The 25,598-nt window shown below is 37.9% G+C and overlaps 1 protein-coding gene across 3 annotated transcripts in view; it reads left to right on the top strand.

Annotated features, from left to right (window-relative positions):
- The window catches only part of DPYD (dihydropyrimidine dehydrogenase), a 360,787-nt gene that overhangs the window by 118,053 nt on the left and 217,136 nt on the right, over positions 1-25,598 (top strand). For all 3 annotated transcript variants that reach the window (XM_054833661.1, XM_054833664.1, XM_054833663.1), the window contains exons 6-8: positions 1,317-1,513; positions 6,881-6,962; positions 10,196-10,283. In XM_054833661.1, the coding sequence (XP_054689636.1) occupies positions 1,317-1,513; positions 6,881-6,962; positions 10,196-10,283 (367 nt within the window). The remainder of the gene's footprint in view (positions 1-1,316; positions 1,514-6,880; positions 6,963-10,195; positions 10,284-25,598) is intronic.

A 25,598-nucleotide genomic window follows, 5' to 3' on the forward strand; every position in this document is an offset into this window, starting at 1 on the left:
TACTTATGGAATACAGTTCTGCATTGAAACAGATGGGGAACAATGTTATCTTCTGGTAGTTTTTGAGGTGCAGTCTTGAAGTGTTTGTGATATGACTGAGAATACGAATGCAATGAGCTCTTGCATCCTTTTGGTATAATATTCTGCTTCTGCAAAGATATACTCCTTGGGTTAAATATTTCCCCCCTAATGCCTAAAATAAAATGAAGATGTAACTATGCTCTTCCGTGCTCATAATCTTTAGCAGCCTGCAAGGACTGTGGGTCTATTCTTTCCATTTATAGGTTGTACAAGATAGAGACTCCATTCCTTTCCCTCCAATGTATGTAAATGCAGAGGACATTGAAGTCTAGCTCAGTGAATATTTCTGCCTTAGCAGAATATTTCTCCCACAGCAGAATATTTCTTAGAATATTTCTTCCTTAGTCTCTTACCTGTGTGTCTGACCAAACAAGTGATTTAATGCAAATCTGAAATAAACTGTGTGACATTGCAACTAGGCTAGGAGCCCATTGTGCTGCGTTGTGTATAAATATGTAATAGTGGTCAGAGACTGTCCCAAAGTACTTTTAGTAGTCAAGATAGAATGGAGCAGATCATCACCATTTTACAGGTAAAGAATTGAGGCATAGGGAGAACAATCTAACTTTCAGGTATGCCTAGAACTTTTGGACACCTGATTAAAAAGTGGAGAACATCTGAAACAGATGACCAACACATTTAAAGCATGGGTTACCTTTGAAAATATAGCACTGAAGACTAGGGGCACTTCCTAAAAAAAGTTTCAAAACCTCCTAAGGCTGGTTACCTGCCACCTCTAAAAAGTCAAGCCATCAGTGATTTATTCAGGATCACACAAGATGTCTCTTGAAGAAGCAAAGCCTCTTCACTGGCATTTCAATCCTTTGTGTTATTCACAGAAATACTTTTCTAGTAGTAACAATAGTCTGAACGTTGTTTGGAAGGAAATTTTTGGTGTTACAGACATTGTCTGCCATCTGGTTGACTTTGTGTTACTATTCTGTTACTGGCACTCTGGTTCTATCTTCTCTGTAAACTTTACAGTGGTGAAAGATCTGACTTCAGACATTTTTAAGACAAAAAGAACCATAGAAGGACCAAACCCTGCAACTACAACATCCCTCACAAATGCATGCATCATGTCATTTGGGAATCCCTATAATGTTATGATGCAATCCTCAATAATACATCAATGATATGTGACAGTACTAGCAGAAGCTTCCATCATGTTATTCATAATAAAATTTAAGGATGGAATGTAACATATGTAACCTGTGGAATGTATTTCTTTTCAGGTGTTCAAAGCTATGAATATTCCTCAGATCAGAAACCCTTCCTTACCTGCTCCAGAAGATATGCCTGAAGCCTATCATGTGAAGATAGCTCTTCTTGGTGCAGGACCTGCAAGTTTAAGTTGTGCTTCCTTTTTAGCTCGATTGGGCTATTCAAACATCACCATATTTGAAAAGCAGGAGTACGTTGGTGGCTTAAGGTAAAAAACAGTAACAGAGCACTCTTTCCAATGCTTGTAGAAAGCATAGTAAAAAATATCGTGCAAACAGTTTATACATGATCCCTCTACCTTTACCAAAGGAAGAGAGTAGAAAATTTCAGATCTGGAAAACTTATTTTTTATTTAAATAGTTCATCATTCAAGTTAAAATAGGTACAGTTACAGGCAAGGTTTAACTGAAAATCTCACGGCTATCTCCTGAAGAGGGCTTTAAACTATAGTTGCTGGAGGAGGGGAACCTCAATCCATCTCACTCCTACCAGTTTGATGTCAGTGCCAGCAATAGATGCCCAGAGGCGGAAGGATCACAGGTCAGCAGGAGAGCACCCGAAGTGCAGCACAAAGGAATTCCAGCCACTCCAGCCAGTCAGTCAGCTTCATCGGGGCCCAACTTAAATGCCTCTGCAAATGCACGTAGCATGGGGAATAAACGATAGGAGTTAGAGACGCGCACATGCCTGCAGGGCTGTAATCCTATTTGCATCATGGAGAAGTAGTGGGATGGCTCCTATGACTGGAGTGTTGGAATGGAAGGATACAGGCTCTTTATGAAGGACAGGCAGGGGAGACAAGGAGGAAAAGTCACCCTCAGTGTCAATGACCAGCTGGAGTGCATGGACTTCTGCTTGGGGATGGATGAGGAGCCAACCAAGAGCTTATGGGTCAAGATTAAAGGGAGGGCAGGGACACGGGACACTATAGTGGGAGTCTGCTACGGGCCACCAGACCAGGAAGACTGAGCGGATGAGGCCCTCTATAGACAGATAGGAGCAGCCTCACGTTCAGAAGCCCTGGTCCTCATGGGAGACTTCAGCCACCCCGATATCTGTTGGAGGGACAACACAGCAGGGCATAAGCAATCCAGGAGATTCTGGGATTGTGTTGGTTATAACTTCCTTCTCCAAGTGACAGAGGAGCCAATGAGGAGAGGTGCCATGCTGGAACTTGTTCTCACCAACTAGGAGGGGCTGGTGGGAATGTGCAGCTCAAGGGCAGCCTTGGCTGCAATGGCTATGAAATGATGGAGTTCCAGATCCTTAGGGCAGCGAAGAGGGTACACAGCAAGCTCACTACCCTGGACTTCAGGAGAGCAGACTTTGGCCTCTTCAGGGATCTGCTTAGTAGAGTACCATGGGACAAAGCCCTGCAGGGAACAGGGCCCCAAGAAAGCTGGTTAGTATTCAAGGATCACCTCCTCCAAGCTCAGGAGTGATGCATCCCAACAAAGTGAGGCAAAAATGCCAAGAGGCCTGCATGGATGAACAACGAGCTCCTGGACAAACTCAAACACAGAAAGGAAGCCTACAGAGCATGGAAGCAAGGACAGGTAGCTTGGGAGGAATACAGGGAAATTGTTGAAGCAGCCAGGGATGTCAAGGACAACAAGAAAAGCCTTTATAGGTACGTCAGTGATAAAAGGAAGACTAGGGAAAATGTGGGCCCTGTCCAGAGGGAAATGGGAGACCTGGTTACCTGGAATATGGAGAAGGCTGAGGTACGCAACAACTTTTTTGCCTCAGTCTTCACTGGCGAGTGCTCTAGCTACACCACCCAAGTCACAGAAGGCAAAGGCAGGGACTAGGAGAGAGAAGAACTGCCCACTGTAGGAGAAGATCAGGTTCAAGACTGTCTTAAAGAACGTGAAGGTGCAGAAGTCCATGCGACCTGATGAGATGCATCTATAGGTCCTGAGGGAACTGGCAGATGAAGTGACAAAGCCCCTGTCTGTCATATTTGAGAAGTTGTGGCAGTCTGAATTTCCCACTGACTGGAAAAGGGGAAACATAACCCCATTTTTAAAAAGGGAAAAAAAGAAGGCGTGGGGAACTACAGGCTGATCAGTCTCATGAACTACCTTATGCCAATAGAGGTGACAGTGAATAAATCCATGATGTACGCCTAGACTTGCAGCTTTAGTAAACCATAAGAGTGAAATAAACCCCCTACAATTCTCAACATTCAGCAAAAGGAAGGTACGTTTGCAGTTTTCCTGTATGGTAAACACTTGGCTGCTATTTGCATGATGTTGTGTCCTCTACACTAGAAGATCTTATGACTGTAACAGTGCCAGAGATCATATCTTATAAGTTTGTTGGAATACCTAAGTGTAAGATAAAATGTTTCAGAAACTGACCAGTGGATACCAACCTATTCAAATTAGAATTAAATTTTACATGTTGAAGATGTACTCACATTAAAGTGTTTACAAAGTGAAAAGAAACAGAAAGAAGGGTGACGCGCTCGTATTTCTCATTGCAGCATCACTGAAATCAATAGAGTTGACACTGTTAATGAATTTGATCCATAATGTCAAATACTTATTCAGTGCTCTGGAAGATAGAGAATCAATGCTGGAGAAGTTGAACTGATTACTTGTATTTTTTTCCCAGTGAAGTTCAGAAGTATTCTAACTAATTACCAAGATGTTCATACATAGGCATTTAACTTGGGAGCTGTCTTAAACTGGTTGCCATAGAGGAATGCAAATTTAGCATATGAAATACCTATTCACCTGTTGAGTACCACATATTTTCATAAATACCAGATTTAAAATTAGTTTTGTTGCTGTAAAGTAGTAAGAAATAACGAGATGTTTCTAACAATGACGCTCTACTTGGTGACAGGTTAGGCTCAGGTTGGACTCAGCGATACAATACAATACTTTCTGCAGTTGCTCACAGTACAGTGCTGCCGTTGCGTACTGAGTGCTTGAGTATTTGAAGCAATGTGATCTTAAGTTGCATCAGTTCTTCATGTTTTAAGTTGAATTTAAAATAAAGCTTAGCCTGTTGTTTGTTCTACTGCAAAAACCCTTACACTAAGTTTTGCCTGTTCTGTTAGTATCCTTAAGGGTCAAGCGGTGCATTTTAAAGCATATTTCTTTCTTTTGAGTCTTAAAGAACGCACAGCAGTCAAGGTCAAATTTTACTTCCATTCATTGTAGAAAGTTTCACATCTGGTTTAAGGGCATCAATTTCTTTGTCTTTATTTCAATCTTGGAACAGAAGGGAGGCTGGCCTGTGGCAGCAATCATCCATTATTGCATTTGTAAGTCTTTGCAGTACATCTTTTAACAAGTTTAGGTTATTGATGGGTGTGTTTTCAAGGCTTCATAAACTATTGCAAATGGCTAACAAAACCAAATTAATTTTGTATTTGGAATCAGCTGTTTGGAAGGGCAGTGCCTGTGCCCTTTTTTAGTTTGTGCTGCCTTTTTTAAAGAGTTTTTAACTAGGATGTTCTTTCACATACATGTTACCATAGCTAACTTTAATATAGTGCAACAAAAGAAAGGTGGCTAGTGATTGTAGTTCCTGTGGTGTGATATTTAAGCATAGTATAAGTCTGTGGTTGTCTGAACACGTCTGAAGTTTTCACATTCACAGGCAGGTTTTCCTACATTTCACCAGTTGTGTAAAATTAATGCTTTATAGTAGAGTATGAGCAGATCACGCTCTTGCTTAGGGACCATGAACGAGCTTCACTGGTCATGCTCCCAGCTAGGTCACTGGTTTACAGCATACCAACGTATTTCTCTCAGTAGGCCAAAGGGGTATCCCTTGAACAAAAATAATTTGGGATCACTGAGAAACACAAAGCACCTGTCCAAGCGCCCCTAACTTAGATCAGATTTGAGGAAGAGTTGAATTTGTGGGACACTGTTCCCATCCGCTGCATCCCTCCTGCACCTCTGCCCCGTTTCCTTCTTCCCCTCTGTCTCCATTGCAGAGTCAGAGACTGACTGCTGCTGCTGAAAGAAATTCTATTGGAATTATTGATCTACCAGTTGACTTTCATAAAATGCTTCTTTTAATGATAAATTTGCCTGCATAATTCCCCACAGAACTGTGTGTATTTGCATATGAACATATGCCTATTGTACATTGATATGTACGTATATGTGGGTATTCTCCATACCACAAAACTGTAAGTAAATGTTTAATAAGGGCAAAAAATTGTTTACAAATTCTGACAGTGACATAACAGCCAGTGCTGTTCTGGGTTCTTCTAAGAGTCATGGAAATGACAGTCCTTCAGCAAATATATAGGTGGCTTGGAAAATAGAACTTTCCTTTTTTTATGAGATGTCGTTATTGAATCTCTGTTGCAGAATCATATCGATACATTAGTTTCTGCCTCAGACACCTTTTTACTTAGCATGACCTATGAAAGTTGTATTGTCATGACACGTTCATTATATCTGATATTTAGAACACTTTTCATTGCACCCCATTCAGGAAAGGTGAAAAAAGGGCAGTATTAAAAAAGATAAGGAGGAACACCGGTTTCTTATCAATATAATTAGAGTGGATGCAACTTAAATAAAATCCTTCTAGCCTATCAAAGTTAGATGTTAAAGATGGTTTGGTCACTAACAGTATGTAAAATAAAGCCACAGTGAATCTCTTGTGCCAGTGCTTTGTCATGAAAATTATAGATCAATTAATCTGAAAACAGATTAGACCGTTTGAAGCTTAGAAATATCTGGGGAGAGACATACACTTTTCTGCATATTCAGATTTTTTTATCTTCATTGAACAAAAGTATCTAAAATAGAACTTCACTGTGTTTATCTCTAATGTGTTTTATGTCAGAGATTTTTGAACTGGCATAAGTAGATGTCATTTCATTGGAGATAAAAATCTGTACCAGAAGATGTAAACTGAGATTCTACACTGGCACTGCAGTTTTCCCATACAGATCTGTGATTCTGGGAACTTGAAGATGTCATTCCTAATCTTCCCCAGGAGGAGAAAATGCCAGCTAATAAACTTTAAGTCAAGAAGCAGACTTGAGACTAAGAGCTGATGGTCTTTGTCCGTCCTGAAAGATCATAAAATATTTATGAAGTAGAAATGGAGGAGGGTATGTACAGTTTTAAATACCATTGCTCAAAATAGCATATGCAACACTTTTTTAAAAAATGTGGGGGAAATTTGATTCTTTCGTATTGGATAGCTTTAGCGAATGTTTGCTAGAATCTTTGCTTTTAGTAGCCATGAGATCTTTTGTTAAATGGATGTCTTAAGTTTGTTTAGTGTTGCATATTCTTATGAGCAAAAAGAATGGAGCTGAAGCTCTTTTCAACATAAATTGTAACCTACAAGTGTGGGCAGGATTGGCCTCCAGGTACTGCCTTTCTGGCCTGTATTTTTACCATTGGGTGAATAATGCTGTTTTGTCACTAACAATTTATAAAAGCCAATGGTCAAGCTTCAGCACATTTCCATTCATATAGGTCAAAATTAACTAAGGTGTGTTATAAGTGTTGAATTTTTAACACATAAAAAAATCCTTTCTTCCTAATAGCTGGAAGTATTTCACAAGCATTTTTATTTATTTTAGTACGTCTGAAATTCCCCAGTTCCGATTGCCGTATGATGTAGTGAATTTTGAAGCTGAGCTTATGAAGGATCTTGGAGTGAAGGTAATGAAAAATATATCTTGCCTATATATAGCTCAAAGAAAAAAGAACAAGAACTCTGCCAAAGATTAACAGCAAAATGTCATGCACATTAGTAAAGAACAATTAAAAGCTATGCTAGACAGAGGCAGGAAGATGCTTCCTCTTGCTCAGGGCATTTGTCTGTCTCCTGTCTGAATGCCACTAGTTTGGAAAAGGGCAATCAATAGTTCTCATCTGGCATGCCTGCATGTGATTAATTGTCTGTAAGAAACAAATTCCTAAATTGCTTTAGGGGTTCAATGTACCTATTGGAATGATTTGATTTTTTTTAATCGTGGTTTTTTTCATGCAAGTTTGGCACTACTTAAAACATTCATATTTGATACTTCTCCTTTTGTTCCCTGTCCCTGAGTTTTTTCGTAATGGTTTATCATACAGTCTTGCATCCAAGTTAATTTTATAATAAAATGCATCAAATTAAACAAAGTGTTAACATGATCATCTATTATAAACAATAACAGTTATTCAACTTCTTGGAAAGCAATGGTTATGCATTATTCCGTTAAACAAATGTGTGTTGTTTATAGATAATGGGAACATTGCTTTATTGTTAATTTAGGGCTTGAGCTGAAGATTTAGATAGTATTTGAAACTGCTGCACATTTTAATAGAAGTTACAAATGTAGGATGCATCACGGGATCGAATTTTTGAGTACCAAGAGGGATGTTATATTTTTAACATGATACTAAAGCAATTCAGCGAAGCAAGAAATTCTTCTTGGAATCTTTTGCGTTTGTTCATATTGTAAAAGCAGTAGCCTGTTGTCACAAGACCCAAGTGAGAACCTCATCCTGCCCAGGTTTTATAAAAATGTTGGTATGATGTAAGTTAAGGATTTAAATGCTACGCATCTATTTTTCTACTCTAAAGATCCCTTTGCAACCCTTGACAGAATGGAGGTTGAGTTATGGATGGGGCTAAAAGCAGAGCACTGAGCAAATTTTAGACAAAATAGCTGGGCAATCCTGGGAACCCTCTGCAAAACTCAGTTCTCCAGGGCTCCCTGTTATGACAAGGTCTCCAGAATGGATGGATAGAGCCACTATGTCATCTTGACCTGCAAGTCCTCTGCAGTTTTGAAGTGCCGCAGAGAATCTCAATGTAAATTTGCTTCCAAGCTCTGCCATTGGTTTGCAATTGACCCTTTGGCAAACTGGTTAAGTAAGTACCTTAGCTTTATACCTCTATAAGCTGGAAATATTTTCTGGTGTTTACTTAAAGCATTTCAGATCTGTGGTGGAAGGTGTTGTATTGTGTAAATGCTCAGTAGTGCTGTTTATTCAAGTAATTCTACTGAAATTAGTAAGAATTAGTCAGCTGAATAAGGATTACAGAGCTAGGCCCTAGGAGTATTATGAATCCCCACATAAAATAGTATTGCCATTTAAATTCTTTCATTAGGTTTTTATAATGTATGTACACAATAGGATAAAAAAATGTAATGACAATTTATGGAATGTATTTTGTTGCTAGTGAGGATGTAGTCTGTATTCTTGAAAGGATTACAACTGTACACGGCTTTTGCACCTTTCATAAAATTTACACTAAATCTCCAAAGGAAAAAAATTGGTATTTTGAGTATCGTACACTGTATTTTACATCTGGCTTTTTTTTTCACCAATAGGAAAAGTGTATTAAATGGAATATAGGCAGATTCAATAACAAACAAGATATACAATGACATGAAGACTAAACTGTTAAGATCACAAAGTATAGTGCTTACACAATAGAGCGTGGCATTTTGTAAAGTGAATACACAAGTGATATAACAAAAACTGGGGGAAAACATTCAAGTTCAGAGAGTCTAACGTACAGAGATAAAAACCCACATAGCCATGTCAAGAAGTACAAAATATCAGAAGAGGAATCAGACACACTTTATGTGCTCAAAAGCCTTGGGTTAGGAGAGACGAGGAAAAGGTGTCCTCAATTGCGTGACCTCTGCACGGGAGACTGCTATAGTTGGTTTGCTGAACATGCGGCAAACACTCTTCCCCTTCTCACTCTTATAACAACTGTAGTTGTTCAACCTGTGCAGCGGCTGCTCAAAGCAGAATTGCTGGTGGAACATTACAAAAATTTGTCAGCTTTTGTTTCTGGAAGTGAATAGTAGTTGAACTGAAACAAGTATAGATTACAGGTGCATTTTTATTACTGTGACTTATTTCTTTCAATAAATATGCACTCTGGGCATTGTTGCATGTCTAAATTAGAATTAACAATTGCAAGTTTAAATCAAAACTGATCTCATTCATAATTTTGAAAACCTTTCTTAGTTTACCATGCAGAACAGTCGTCTTCATTACGAGCAAGCAGGGCATGCTGTAATTTGCACAGAACGTTCTTCAAACCTACTACTATCTCTGTCCCAGTCTTTTGCAGGCAGGTTTTCTGAACCTGCAAAACCACCATTGGCTTCACTGAGGGTTTTTGACACAAAGGTGTTCTAGCTAGTGGTCTCAGTGCAAAATTCAGGCTGTGAGCTTTGAGAGTGCAGCACAAAGCAATGCCATCCTTCCTTCAGGACTGGCATTGCAGTCTGTGCAATCGGAGGCCTACCAAGTGCCTGATACTGAGCAGGAAAACATTGCTTGGTTTTCTGTTCAGAACCCCTGTTGATACAGAATACTGTCATGTCTTTTATTTTCTTTATTTCTCTGTAAGAGGCTCATACTTTCACTAATGTTTCTGCAATAACCTAAACTGCTTGGTTTTTGGTTGGTGTGCGGGGTGATCTGTTTAGCTCAAGTTATCTAAAGGAGGTTCTTCCTTCCGCATCATGTTTCTTAAATTCTGATTTTCACATGGGAATACAACCTTTTGTAGTCAGCACTGAATACAGCGATTTGCTCACAGTAGAAAACTGCCATTTTTAGCTTTACATCAGTATGGTGTTCCATAGACAGGCTTGCTTTGTTTGTTTAGCTTGCTTTAGCTCTTTTAGCTTACAGCAGAAACCAAGCTAGCCTGTGGTGGGCCCCATCTGAGGATGGTCTGAAGATACCTTTCACCCATATCTAGTTTGGGTCACTTGCTTTAATCAGAGCCAATCCGGCCTTTTAAGGCTGGTTTAGGGGGAAAAAAATAATTTTCTTTGTTCGCTAGAAGATCCTGTGAGATGTCTGTATGCAGGACATGATAGAAATTATTTTCACATTATCACATTAAAAGCAATGATCTTTAATTCTTTCAGATAATTTTTAGCAAAGGCCTTGCAATGGATGGGATGACACTCCGTACCTTGAAAGATGATGGCTATGAAGCGGTCTTTATTGGAATAGGTAAGAAGAGCTTGCTGTCCTGTGTTTTGTCATCTTGAAACTGAATGACTGTCTAAGAATAAACTGGGACTGGTATCTGTGTTAATAGCATGGTGTGAGACAGCTTCAATTTGATGCATTATGAAAGTATGGAATATAAGGAAAATTTAAAAAATGGGAAACAAGCTAGCTGTCTTAAGATTTTTTTTGTTAAAATTTTCACATTTATATGATAGATTTTTAGTAAGATGAGAATGTAGCTGAATGGGTTGGTTCATTGTTTGTTTAAATAGTTAAAAAGGGGATGAACTAAAAAATTACTCATAATTAATTGTCGTATTGGCCTAGAGTGATACACAAGTTCAGTTTCCAATTTTTGCGAACAGCTTACTATACCCACGTAATTACTGAGTCTATATGTAAGCTAGTGATACCATGCTTGGTTGATTTTTTTCTTTCCTCTGTATAAACCATGTAACATACTTCAGATAGGCTGTAGTGAAGTGTAATTATGGGACCGGTTACTAAAATAAGCTGACTTATGCTAAAACGGGCATCGTAGGTCTGTCTTCTCTCATATGCTAAAGAAGTCCTGCACCTGCCTGCTATTTGAATTATTGCTTCTTTTTAGTGTTAGGTTAGAATTGTTATCCATTTACAAGTATTTTGAAGTACAGCTGGACCCATCGCGGCCATATGATAGGCATGTTGAGCAGGCATTGTCTACAGTTGGTATGAGGCTTAATGCTGTTTATTGATCTAGACGTTGCCTAAGTGAACATAATAGGAAACAAGTTGTCCAACTGTTCCTCCTTCCTATTATTGATTACAGAGATGTAATTCTTAGTACAGCGACAACTGTTGTTTACCATCTGGGTATGCAGTATAATAAGCTTTGCAGGTCTATTCTGTCATGTGATTATAGTACAGAGCGTTGTGATTTATATAATCCTAAATCCTCACGTTGTTAGAGACTTCCCGTGTATAGGAATTCTGATGTGTCATATTTTGATGTAATGGTATACAAAGCAACGGTCCAACTTATCTTCCTTATTGTTTTAATCTGTGTCTTTCAAGCTGCTTTGTAAAATCTCACCAATGAGGGATTAATTCATAAATAAACATTTATTTTCTGAGAGTCTAGCATTTAGGAAAAAATTATCAGTAATTTTTGGAATATCAGCATGATTTGCCTGCATTTCTCAGAAATTTTAGATAACGGTTCAGTTAAAGGTTAACAAAAATAACCACTGAGCACTATACATAGGATTGGAATGTTTGTTTTAGGTATATGGGTTTATTTTCTGACCCTAATAAAGTTATCCTTATATAAACTATTTTTGTTAGAAATATATATAAACAAACACCATTGTGCCACACAGATGCTAGGTAAAGGGACACAGCCAGAATTTTAATAAACAAGAGAAGGTATCTGAAGCATAATTCTCCTGTAAACCATGTGTTCACTGATTGTATTAGGAAACAGAGGGTATAAATGCTAATGAAGGATTATGTGTTCCTACAAAGTTTTGTTATTGGAAGCTAACTTGCATTCATGATGAAGTTGGTCCCTCTCTGTATACCCCCATGTCTGCCTGTCACCTCTCTTTTACAGTACTGTGTAAGACACTGGACAGTAATGTGGCTTACGTACTGGTAGTGAAAGACGGAGGGCAAGCCAAGGGTTTACAGATTTCTAGGGTTAACTATATTGATGCAATAGAGCATTTATAAACTCTAAACAGCAATTTTTCCATTATGAGTCTATACTGTATTTCTTTTAGTGTTCTTTGCCTGCTGAACAAACTTATATTCAATGAAATGTCACATTTGAACATTACCCTGAATCATGGGAGTAAAATAATTAGAGAACACTACTTACATAAAATAGATTTTTTTTTTTTTAAGGTTGTTGTAATTTGCTTCTGAATGACTCTGTACCTTGATGGAAAATAAACGTGATAGTTTTCCATTTTCCCTATTAGTGGAAGAAAGAAAAAGTGAATGGGTGTGTAAAAGAAGATGAAGTCTTAGATGGGAGGACACTGTGAGAGGATTTTTCATAGCAATGTGATTTTTGAAGAGCACGCTTTTAGTCTTGCAAATGAGATGGAACTCAAGAATTTATCAGTCAGGATTATGCAAGAGTCCATGTGTGATTCATGAAATGGAAGAGCACTTGTAAATAGCCAGCTCTATGAGGGCAAGTGGAGATGCAAGGAGAACTTTGAAAGCTATTTTCCACACAGTTATGCATCAGGAAAAATCTATTGGTGTGTGGGAATGTCACATGAGGTAGACCTTGTACTAGACCTGAAAAGAGATGGTCAGTATGCGTCACAACATTTGGACACTTCTGGGGTCTCAATTTGAGACGCACCTTACCTCCATGCTATTTTATTTTGCACCATCTTATCTTTCCCAATTAGGCTGTGGCTGTGTGTATAACATTGTACAGACTGATGTGGAATTTGGGGTTACAAAGACCTGTCTTGAACTAGTGAACACTAGATCTGAGGAAATGCTTTCATAGTTACCTGGATAAGCGATAATGAAAGAGATCAATCTGGGCAATGGCACTGAAAGCCAACACTGCCCTCTGATAGCAGAACCTCAGAACAAATAGTAGGTGAATCTCAGCCACGGAATTGCCTGTTACTGGTTTTGCTTTTGGTAGGTCTTTCCTTCAGTCTCCTGGGTTTTGCCTTATCTGAACTGTATTTCATCCAACTAGTTTCTTTCACTGTACTTCTGTTTATTTCTAGAGGAATGTGTATGTGAATTGCCTTTTCCCTGTCCACCCTTTAGGTCTTGGGTCCTCTGTTTCCTCTACAAAAACGTGTGTTTTGCAACATCTGGCAGCAGATGTATCTTGTGTTTTGCCTACAAAGACTGGAGAGATAGGCCGTTCTTCTCTTTTTCTCCAGCAGTCCTGATTTCAGATTAGAGCTAACATAAGTATTAAAGGCTAGTCCATGAATCTCAGTTTCTTACATCAAAAGTAATGATGGACGATAGCGCACATGAGAATTTTTTCACAGGGCTAAAAGGCAGCCGCCAAACAAAGGGGGAAACAACCTGTTAAATAAATTCTGGGAGTCTCTACTATATATTTTAGGTCTCTCTTCACTGTCATTTAGTTTGGTGCAATTTCTAAACTTATTCAGTCTTCTTTCAATGGCAATTAAAAATGCAGATTAAGAATGAGAGATGTAGAATTAGAGTCCTTACAATTTTCATTTTACAATTCCATTTATCTTTCAGTTACAAGTCCTTTGGTATTATTTTGTTACTCACAAACATTAATGAATAGGAATGAAATCTCCCGATTGAACTTTCAAAGTTTTAAAACTAACCTCTAAAACTGTGCATAGAAAAAAAAATCCTTTTCAGATTTGGTATATTACACTCACTGTACTCTACCTAGAATCAGCTCTGCTTTTTGGTAAGAAATGTTTGTGAAGAATTTGTGATTGAGCTGACAAATCTGTTTGAAAATTTTGTTATTAAAAAAAAAAGTCTTGCGTCAGTTGCTGCCTCCTGTAAGCACCACAGAGAGTCAGGGCGGTAGAGAATCAGCACACTGAGAGCAAAGGCAGGAATCGATGGTGGGGTGAGGGGCTAGAGGAGAGAGCACACAGTCCTCAGAGACGGCAAAGCGAGGCAGCAAAGGGTATCTTATGGAGAACAGAGTAGTCTGAACGCTTTGTGTTACTGTGTCTCTTGGTTGATTTTCAGGGTAGAATACTTACAATTTTTACAAAAATGTCTGTGTATGTGTCTTGCTTGGCTATCACAGCAAATGCAGAAATACTAGGCTTTTATTACTTACCCTTCTTGAAGTTCAGCTACGTTCTTTGGAAAACAGGATTCTGTGGTTCTGTCTTTTAAGACCACATAAGGCATTGTATATTCTTTTTGAAAGAGGAAAACACAAAACAATTTTTAACAACTATTGAATTGAATGCAAATTAATGACCTAAATATTTACGGTACTTAAGGGCATGTTTCATGTGACATTCAAATATATAGAAAGGCTGTCACCATAAACATATTTTCTGCAGACTTTTACACAAACCTCTGTCCTTATTCTATAACATTTACATTCTCTTGATATAAAGATCAGATAAAAATATATCTTCAAAGACTGTTTTATTTGATAAAACATTTAAAAAAATCTTAAGCCCCCATTCCCAGAAATTGCTTAGACACTTTATCTTTAGTGTCCGTAGGCTTAAACTCGCAGCGCTAACCAGTTTTCTAGTTAACTTTTCGTTATATGGCAAATGCAGCTAGTAATGAAGCTTTCTTGTTTCTTCCTCCATCTTGTGATGTTGAATTGCTATAAAGTCAGTTTTATGGTATTAGGGTATTCAGAGGTTCTATTAAATACTGTGAAATGGCAGGTTACATGAGCATACAGAGTAAGTCTAAGCAGATTGTTGCTTGGATGTATCCTCAATAGTATATCCTGCTTGCAAGGGTTAAAACCGTACATAAAAAAGAAAAAAATTAAATCCCTTGTGGAAAGAACCTTTGTGATAATTGCAGTCATTCATAGTTAATTAACATAGCATTCAAACAATAATATGATCAGATGATTCCATTGATTGGAATGAAATTACACACCAAAAAAAGAAATTAAAAGTCCAAGCATTGATGTACCTTGTTTTTAAAAAAACCCTGTGAGATTGATTTACTGTCTCTTCCCCAAAAAGTAAGTAATCTCCTCATGCCTGTTATTATCTTCTGATTAACTATGCAGTGCCACCTGGTGTGCAGATGGGAAGAATATTACACATCAAGAGCTCTGTTCGCACCCACCCACACAGATATAAACCTACGTGGCAAAAAGTGAACAGATGTTCATTTTGCTTGTGCTATAGGAAAAAATTGTGCATCGTACTCCTGATTCATAAACTAAATTTGGAGGACATGAAATCTGCATATGGGGCCCGTAGGCCCATGGCCAGCACAGACATTTATGGAGGAAATATGTCATGTTCAAAATAGTTCTTGTTTCAGGTTGTGAACAGACTTTTATTTGTTTGCTTCTCTGGTTTTGTTTTGCCTTGTTTTTCTGAGTTTTCTTTTTCTCCTCACTTGCTATTTCACTTATCACCTCCACAGGGAAAAGTTGAGAGGCAGACTCATTTGAAAACATATCCAGGATTTATCTGTTGGTTAGTTGTATTTCAGAATTGTTTTCTGTTTCCTGGCATTTAAGACGTTCCCTAAAATTATACTTTTTGGCCTCTTTGCGAAGACCTGTTTGGTTCAGCGGTAATGCAGCAAATCGTGTAAAATATAATGCATCTTTGTTAAAGATGGAACTGTAGTACAAGCATTGTGCAGCCTTAGGCTCTTAGGATATTCTGTTTTTGGAGGGGGTTTGGTGGTGTTTTGTATTATTTTATAATCTCAGAAGTATTTTGACACTTCATAGATGATACAGTTTTTGCTGCAAGGAAGCCAAAGCCTAAAGACCAGTTAAAACACGACAAGCAGGGGAGAAAAATATTATGTTTGAAGGTAGTACAGGGGAGAATGATGTTGTTGGAAACATGATCGGCTAGATACTCAAAATAAATGTGTGCCTGGCTTAGTTTCTGGGTTGGTTTTATTGACACTTGTAGACAAGGGTTATCTTGCAAAGACGGTGCTTTTCACCTAGGATTTTAAATGGTGACAACAGTGGCCTTTCAGGCATCAGTATCCTTATGCAGTAAAAGATAATACAGGCTGCAGAGCCAGGGAAAACACCTGGAATTACATTTTATTGTGACAAAACAAAATATGCAAATCCATTTAGCTGCGAAAAGCTGTGCGACCTTGCTGTTAGATATAATGAGAATGAAGTCATCAAGATGAGTCATGAAGTCAGAGAGTACTTTGAATGGTTTGAAGAGCAACAGTGACAAAGAGCAGTGGCAGGATTTGGACAAAGCCAATTAAAAATATTTTGCAAGTGACTTCACAATTGCCTTACGGTAACCTGAATAATTTTATAATTAAATTGAAAAAGTTTTGTTCTGTTTTAAATAACGATCCATGAGAAGGCCAGTGACAGATGCATTTGCAATTTAGTACAGAACAGGATCAAAGCTGCACATTGAACTGCACCTGCCTGAAATGAGACCTTCCCAGGGAAGAAGGTATTCACAGATCCATGCAGTCCAGTACAGGTGGTCTTTATAGTCTGTCTCCTGGAGAGCCTTAGCTCATGGCTTAGAGCAGGGAGAATGAATACTCCCTTCTATAACGCCACATTTCTTAATTTTTTCATGTCGCATGTGAAGAGTATTATAAACAAATTATACCATAAATTGGTTCCAATAAAAACCTCAGTCCTCAGTGTTCGTGTTATGCTACTCTTTAAAAACATTTTGTTATTAAAAACCAAAAGGAATATAGTTGTATTAGAAAAGGAACTCTGTGAAAGGACCTGTTCTTACGTGCTTATAACAGATGTTTGAATTTGCTTTTATTCCCAGTGCAGCATCTTTCCTGGAGACCAACAATGTGCGTACATCCGAGAATTTTTATACTTGAGGCATCTTTTTCTACTATTGGCATTTGTAGTAAGCTGTTCTTCCAGTTCTGTAGTCCTCACTACTGCTCTGGATATTGGTGGAACATTCCTAATACACATCGGAAGCAGTAGGCAGTTGTAAGCTTTTAGGGCTCAGATGCACAAAATAGCTTATTTATTATTAATAGTCTTAGGACACTTTTGAAAAATACTAATAATATGCCCTTGGGCATCCTTAAGTTATTCACTTGCAAATTATACAGATTTTCATGCTCTTATTTACTTATCTTTCCTACCAAAAAACCACTTAGCATAACAATCTCTACTGCATGTTTTACGAAACTGCTGTCTCTTTCCAAGATGCTGGACAGTTTCCCTGAAGAAATGCTCGTCTAAATATAATGACAAAATCAATTTGATTCATATTGTTTTAAGAATAGTTAATTTTTTTAGTATCTTAGTAGACTAATTAATCTAACATTATTTAGGACTTTTGGGGAGTTGATTCAAGCCTTTATTTTAAAGCATTTTTATGTTTGCGAAGTACATAAGAAAATATTGAACAAAATAGTGATGTTAGATATTGCGTTTTCATGTTCTGATGTTACACAGTTCAGTGCTTTACACCTAAAGAGCTTTGCTTGCTTACCTGTTTCTGAAACACGAGCCAGTTACTTTTATCTTTTAGATGTACACGTATTAATTATGCTGCCATCTTTTTACTTCCATGGTATTATTCAGACAGAGGATGAACAACTGTCTAAAATACAGCTGGTGAGCTGGTGCATATCCATTTACTTTCGTTGAGCTGTCTGTCTTTGTAAGGAGAGTGCATGTGGTCCAATATGTATTTAATACAATCAGGCACTTTTTGAAACATTCTTCTACCTAACAATATAGGAGGACTGACACAATTTAAACAATAGGTTTATAAAGTCCTTGCTTTTCTTTGCCTTGCTTATGAAGGATAAAAGGCTGGCTAAAAACCTAGGCTTGTTGCATTTAATTTTTGTATTTTTAAAGATTGTACAGAAGTAGGAAGTGTATCAAAATCTCACTTGTTAAGTGCCAATTATTGGTGAGAAGATGGCAAGCACTTTTTTCTGTTAATGAATAAAGTTTTAAGCAATCTTCCTGTATGCATTTATGTCTCATAAATATAATGTTTCTCAATTCACATTCCTTTCACTGCCCATTCAACAAGCAGTGTAACTACCCGTTGACGTGAATTGACAAGTTAAGACAAAACCTGGATTTGCGTGGTGGATGCGTAGTACTTGTCGAAGGACTTTGAGGTTGCTCTAGGAAGCCTTCTTGCTCTGCCACTTCTCCGCTTCGGGAGAGCGGTCCCCAGGAAGCCACTGCTGGGCATGGCCAGGGCTCAAGGCTTCTGTCTGACCCCGTAGTTGTCTTGTGCTTCTCAGACATCTGCTTCCCTTTTCGTCATTGCTTGGTTGATCTAGGAACAGTGGGGTATAATGAAGGGCAGTTACCTCATTTCAGGGGAAAATCCTGACACCTGCGTGTTCTTGAGGCCAGTTTTGGTCCTTCGTATAACTTGGGGCACGCTCCGTAGTGATTCTGTTCGGGTGGGATTCGCAGTCCAAGGACCTTCTGAGACCTGTAGCGTCCTTTGCCTGCGGTCTGTGCCCGAGGGAATCCCTCAGTCCTTCCTTCACGCTTAATGCAGTAATCGAAAAGCTTTCCTATTCCAGTAGCATCTGCAATTTTCTTATCCGATACAATAGCTTCATGGGAAGGCACATCCACTGCCTTCCAGATCTCTCTAGTTTTAATGGGATGGTAGTTTTTAAAGGCAACAAATATATGAGAAGAAAATTTTACTTGTTCACTATAGTAAGTATCTTTAACTAAGTTATGTAAATATTTTTACTTCTGTGTCTTGAATTTTGAGTGGATCGAGATTATCCGTGCTTTTGAACCACTTGTGATGGTCATGATACTTGAAAATTGTTCTTTACTATTCTAATCTATACTTTTCAGAGATGCCAGTCATATGGTTGCTTTTACTGTGAAATTAAAAGGCACTGTGTAAATACATATGTTAATGATTACTAAGTCTGTGTATATAATTAGGATAGAGCATATAAATATTATGGTATGTATCACATGTCAAGTCTTTTAAAAGAAAGGTTAACATGCATGCAAATATTTCTCTGGGTTTGTGTAGCATACTGGTGTGTCCTATAGGATTGAGATCAAATTTGACATTCCTTGTGCATGAAGTCACACAGATAGTCTTCTGTGCACATTTTATAGTATCAAACCATATTCAAAATTTGGCACTTTCTTGGTGATGTCACAAGGTGTGGGGTATATAGAGTAATTAAGATTCACTGTTTGTACTGTTACTGCTTTCAGTGTATTAATGCTAAATTTACTGTAAATTGTCTTTATAAAACAACGCTTACAAGATTAGAAGACAGAAATAAGCATACTAAGTACTTGGAGTGTTTGGATAATGCTAATACAAATTACGTTTATCTAACAAAGGAAAATATTTTCCAAACATTGTCCTTGACAGTGTTTTCTTTCACAGGAAATCCTTTGGCTATTGTTCGTTCAGTTGTGCTAAAAATGTAATAGGCTGAACATGAACCATTAAAGAAAGTGAAAATGCATTCAACAGCTAGTACGATGATTCAACATTTAATGATCTTGGATGATTAGTTTCATAGGAAGAAAAAAATGAATAATGAGAATTTAAAGATCAACAGGTTTCAGCCAATTAATCTTTAATGTTAATACTGCAATTGTGTTGAAATTACTAGTCACGTACCAAGTAGAAACTTGTGGCGTATTACTACATTTCTAGGAATTGTCAAGGGTTCGTTTGTTATTGTTTCACCAATGTAATGGAAAATGGAATAACGCTGCAGATTTCCTAGGATTTTATTTTTTTATAAATGATTTATTGTTGGTTTGTAACTAATGATAATAGGTGATTGTTTATTTGAGTGTGATGTGTATTTTTAAATAGATTCTAACATTTTAGTAGATAGTGAAATTTCAGTACCTGGTAGTTATTTAAATTGAGATTACATCATTAACAATTATCAAAGACCATTTCTCAATAGTACAACGTTTATAGATTTTCTGTAATACATTGGATTTTTTAGATGAAAATGGAACACATCTTATAAAAGAAACAGTTATTCTAATTTTATAGTTAGTATATTGTTTAGTAGTTAGATATTGAAAATATCACAATTCATTATTTCCGTATGCAGGTGACTTAGATGTGATTGCTTTTCTATTTGCTGGGAAACACAGGCTTGATGCTGCTTTTGTGGCCCAATACAAATCTTTTGCAGATGCAAAATGATGGCTAAATTTTTATCTGGGAGAAGATTTCTTAACCTTGAGAAAGTTAGAGAAGGTTTGTTTCAAAACAGAAGAAAAATGTTCCCAAGAAGATTTACATACTTGGGCAACCAAATAGCAGTTGTTTACATTTTTATGTTGCTTGTAGCTCCTGAGTTTGATATTCTGCAAGTGTGCTGTAGAAGAAACGCTTTTGGTGGCTAGGTAAAAAGGGGAAGGCCAAAACATGAAGCGTTGCCGTGCCTGTTCTGAATAGATTTTAGGCAGTTTTAATTATTTGATCCTTCCCCGGGTGCGGTGGCTTATCCCCCACACGCTCCATGCAAAGCTTAGGATGCCCCAGCAGGCTGGCAGAGCTCTTCCATGCGGGATCTCCAGGCGATAGATAGCTGAGCCCGGTTCCTGCAGCCTCCTCTGCAGCTTCAGCACAAGAGCTCGGGCATGGCAGGCTACACCAGGGGTTAGCGTGGTCAGCTTGAGTTCAAGGGTACCAGAGATCCTGAAGTTGTCCCACCGTATGGGATTTTAAATTGCCAGTTTGTCTCCTTGTATTCAGAGTTCGAGTTCTTGCCTGTTCCTAGCAGAAAGAAATTTGCAGAGTTGGGGGAGATAGACACAGCGACCGTTCTGCGCAGGAAGCGTAAGGTACTCGCTTGTGGTGTCTGTACTAATCACTGGGATAAAGTTTCTGCCTGTGCTGTTGCTGTAGTAGCTGTTTGATAATAAATCTTGGTGTTAATTTGCATAAAAGAACCTGATTTCCTTTCCCCAGTAGATAGAATCGAAAGAAATCACCCCTAATTGTTACAATCCATGCCGCCTTTGTGCACAGCTTTTTCTGGAAAGCCCAATAAAATTAAGCGAAGGAAGTTTTGAAATCTTAGCACTTTTTAAATCATAGGGACATAAGAGTCTTAATACACCCACTACATTGGCAAGTTGGTTACTTATTTTTCAAATGCAAATATGGGCTTTTGCATGTGCCAAATGTGCCCTTTATTGTATTGAAGCATAGAAAATACACATTGTACCTCAGTCACTTCTGTAGCCCTGCCATGCTTGCAAGAATGGAATGTGTTTAATCAGCCTTGCAGAGTGAATAATCATAGATACAAGTGTGGCGTTCAGTGTTCATTCAGAAAGCTATAGAATATGCAAACAAAATGTTTAGTTAAAGGAGAGTTGAGTGAATTGCAGCTGTGGCAGGAGATGGTAGTTGTTTTTAACTGGAAGCCACGTTCATTGCCTTTAATTTTTCCCTTGGTTAATAACAAAAATATAAATCATGCACCACAGTAGATCACTGGAGAGCAGCAGTGTGGTGTGATGCTCTGCTGAGAGTGAGACTGGGGCTCTGGCTATCGGCCTCCTGGCTCACTCTCTTCTTCGTTCTTCTCTACTATCATATGGGAATAGTGAGACTTAGCACTGAAAGGGCTATAAAAGTGCTCAGTACTGTAAAAGTGCTGTGGAGAAGCTAGGCTGTGTTCTTGCTGGCAAACATTCAGGCTTTTCCTTGGAGGTACAGAAATCTTCATTCCTAACCACTTGCAATTTGTGCTGCTTCTCCAAATTTTATTTCTATTCCAGTATTTTGAAAAAGATGTGTAATGACCAAAATAGCAAATTAAATAATGCAAATTTTATTTTGCATTATTATTATCCAGCAATTTCTCAACTATCACAAAAAAGTTGAAATTTTTTATCAGATTTTTATCGCATTGTACCATTTTCTTTATATTTTCCCCTGTAGGATTATGCTGGTTTTAAGGATGTGTTGTATCCCACGTACTGTTTTCTGAAATGAAATTTTAATAATTTATCAAAAATGAAACATATCTTGTATAGTGCCTAATATATATTTATTTCAACATTTCAGATATGAAAAGATGTAGACCAGAAAGAGTTTGCTTATGTGGTTACGTTTTACTTACATGTTGGAAAAGAACTTTGAAGACAATGTGATTGCTTTTGTGTTGCCAATTTGAAGAGCAGCTTGACTTTGTTTCCTTCGGTTCTTGAAGAAAAATATGCCTCTGCTTGTATAACACTCCTTCTAAAACTCCTTGTAGTAAGATCTACCATGCAGTAGGGGTTTCCATATTTCTAATAAGCATGCGGTAGTGTAAGGGTCAGGGACTAACCAGTGAATAAAAGTCAAAACTCCAAATGAGGTGCCTTTACTGTTTAGCACTGGGCAGTGATAGATACTGATAATGTTTGATTAATGAGCAGCAGCCTTGCAGTGGGTGAAAACATCTGTAAGAAATGATTTATTATTTCAAAGGTATTGGAAGCTTACCGTATCTTGTAGATTTAACTATGTGTGCCTGAATAAAATAAATGAGATGCAACATGTGAAAAATGAAAACACATTACTTGTAAAGGATGTGTCACAAGCAGGGTATTTTTGTTCAAGTACACTTTGTCATGGGGATTTTAATGTTGCTCTGAATACAAATCATTTAACTGGTTCATAAAATCAACCTAGTTGGAATTCTTGCATCTATCATTGACACAGAAATGAGGGTTAAACTTAATACGCTGGAGCTTCCTTGAATGTTTGCGTTTGGCATTGTATACAGCTGTTCAAACTGCACATGTAAATAGAAAGGATTTTCTCTTAGAAATATACATGAAAAAATGTCTTGATGCAATTTGAACATTGAAGTCAGGAAAATGAATTCATTTGCAGTGTCATTAAAAGGTAGCGTCATTAAAGTTTGTTACATTTGTTGTAAATGTGTTTAAACAAAGATCTAATTCTCTTCTCCCTACATAGGCTGCGTATTTGAACAATGACTTGTAGATGGAAGTTTTACTTTTGTGCGCTTCTAGGCTAGTCTTGTAGTTGCTGGGTAGTCTTCTAGACTGCCCTTGGTTTTTAAAGTGACCTTATTCTTTCCGTGGTACGTGTCTGTGTCTGTTGGTCAATCTGGCATCAGGTGTCTTGGTTCTATTCAGAGCTGTCACTGAGTTTGGATCATGTAGAGCTAATGATGGTGCAAACTCACCTCCATGAAACTGAAACGTTTGTTCAGACAAGTTGGAGTGTCCTGACTCCTGTGTTAGACAAAACTGTCTTTCCTCTGGTTTTGGAAATAGGTAGGGTGGGACAGTGGAATGATACAGCCTGCTTTCTCATTTTCTCATCTTATGCCAGGTCAGTGACTGTGGAGCACTTCACTGCAATGGGGAATATTTGGAAATTCTGGTGTATGCTGTTCCATAAACCTACACCTATTATTTGTGTATACCTTATCCACTTACTTTCCTGTTCTAATTCAGTAGGCATCTAAAATATTTTTTCCTTTTGGGATTCAGCACTGATTACTTAAGTGTGTATAAATTCCAGCCGGAAAAAAAAGACATGTTTTGCTGCCGTGTAAAGGAAGTACAACCTGGAAAAGTTTTTAATATGGTGTGCTAATTTTTAGTAAAATTAGATGATGTACTGCTATGTCCCTTGAACCTATTTTCACACTCTGATTTGTCCATGGAATTTAGGGCTGAAGGGCTACAGTGTAGTAGTCACATTACATTTAGTTACTTAGGATCATCATTGTTTATCTAAAGTTTTGTTTAAGATCCTGTTAGAGTCTATTCATGGCATTTGATTTCTTCACATACAGCCTTTTCTGCTCTGTTCTTCATCTTGTTTTGATCTTGCGGGCTCCTTTATAGTGGGAGTTAGAGAGTAGAAAAAAGCCTCTTTATCTTCAATTCTCTTTTCATAGTATCTGTGAAATAAAAAGGAGAGAAAATTAATCTTGTCCTCAGACCATGCCTTCAGCCAGTTCTTTAGGGTCCTTGAGTAGTGTCATAGCTTTGAGTTAGAAGGTTCTCTTGTTCGTGGAGAGGTTGGCTCGTCCTCTCATCAGGCCCTAGAAGTTATTTTTCTAAGATGTACTGGACAGTTAAAGCAATTATGAAAGTGGTGTGCGTCTGGTTTTACTGTCACTGTATTTCATAAAATAGAGCTCCAGCAGTGATAGCAACTCCCTCTCTTTAATGTTGAAGCCACAAACTGACTACATTAAAGGAATGACCTTTCAACCTACAAGCTGAGTGGAATTAGAGCAGCTTGCCAACCATGAGGTCTTGGTAGTATCGCTGCAGCAGGTGTTGGCCTAGAGAACATATGGAAGAACAGCTGGACATTAAGTCCTCTGAGCTCTCACAGTATCCTGACCCATGTATATTTATAGGGAGATGGGGAAAAAAAACCCAACCCAAACAAACCTAAAGAAGCAGATAATCAGAATTTATAGTAATGCTACATGGATGTTGCAATAATTCAGTCTGGCAGCCAAAATGAAACTTCAGAAGCTAAAGGTGTCAGAAGCATTGTAAATCTGATCATTTCTGCACTGAAGGATCTGGATCCAAACTCCTTGGTCGGGCATCTAAGTCTGTAAGCTATCAGGCATTGAAAAGGACAGATCTGCTGCAAGCCATCTGCAGGCTGCTTTTGTAAAAAGCCAACCACAATTTTTCCCCTTCCCTTGTTGTGCACCAAATACAAAAGAAAATGATAGTACACCTTTAATAGATATGTCTTTTAATGCACTTTTTCATTGTTGTTGTGTTTAGTGATTACCTTCAGCCTCTGTATTAGTCTGGTTAACAGTGTTGTAGAAGACCTCTAAAATGCCACTGAATTAACGTTAGGGTTAAGGACAGAAATGTTTAGTGCTGTGGTCCTGTGAGAACAGTCTTGGTTATGTCAAGGATCTAGTGAGATTTTCACATGCAACATGTTGGGGTTTTTCCCCATACTTTTTCTTTAGTATCTTTGTTAAAAAAAAAAAAAAAAAAAAAAAAAAAAAAAGAAAAAGTACAGCCTAGCAATGTAGAACTTTTAAGAATATAAATTCTGATCTTGTTTCCACTGAAGTTATTACTAAGCCAGTTGATGGAAGCCATGTGGTTTGCATCTAATGTTTGGCTTAAATGGAATCCATGTAAGCTTTTTAAGCTATATTATTACACACTGTTAACAGCAATTTTGGTGCCTGGCCCTTTGTATAAATGCAGAAATAGAAAGAGTAAAATGAAAATCTTACCATGGCTTTTCCTTGCAGTGCTGAGCAGGAACTGCACAAAATACACTCTTATTGCTCTGAGGAGTGCTAGAACTGTGCAACAACTACTGCTTCTTAATATCTCGCCTTTTCTAAGCACTAAATGCAACTATTTGAGTGTCACCATTTTGTAGCAGAGACCTTGCCTTAAAGGCAAGAGAGAACTTAAACGTTGTGGAATAGGCAAGCAAAAAGTGAGACAACTCAAAGTTGAAAGGCCAAGTCCATTCTCCAGATGTGTATCTGGAAGTACAGTCTTTGTGGCTAAGACTCCACAGACAACCAAATTTGTCCCAAGACTGACTTCTAATTAAGTGGCTTAGAAGATGAGGCAACAGAATAAGAAAGGAAGAGCCTTGTTTAAGCAAGCAATAT

Source organism: Grus americana, chromosome 8 (genome assembly GCF_028858705.1).
Source record: "Grus americana isolate bGruAme1 chromosome 8, bGruAme1.mat, whole genome shotgun sequence".
Lineage (NCBI taxonomy): Eukaryota > Metazoa > Chordata > Aves > Gruiformes > Gruidae > Grus > Grus americana.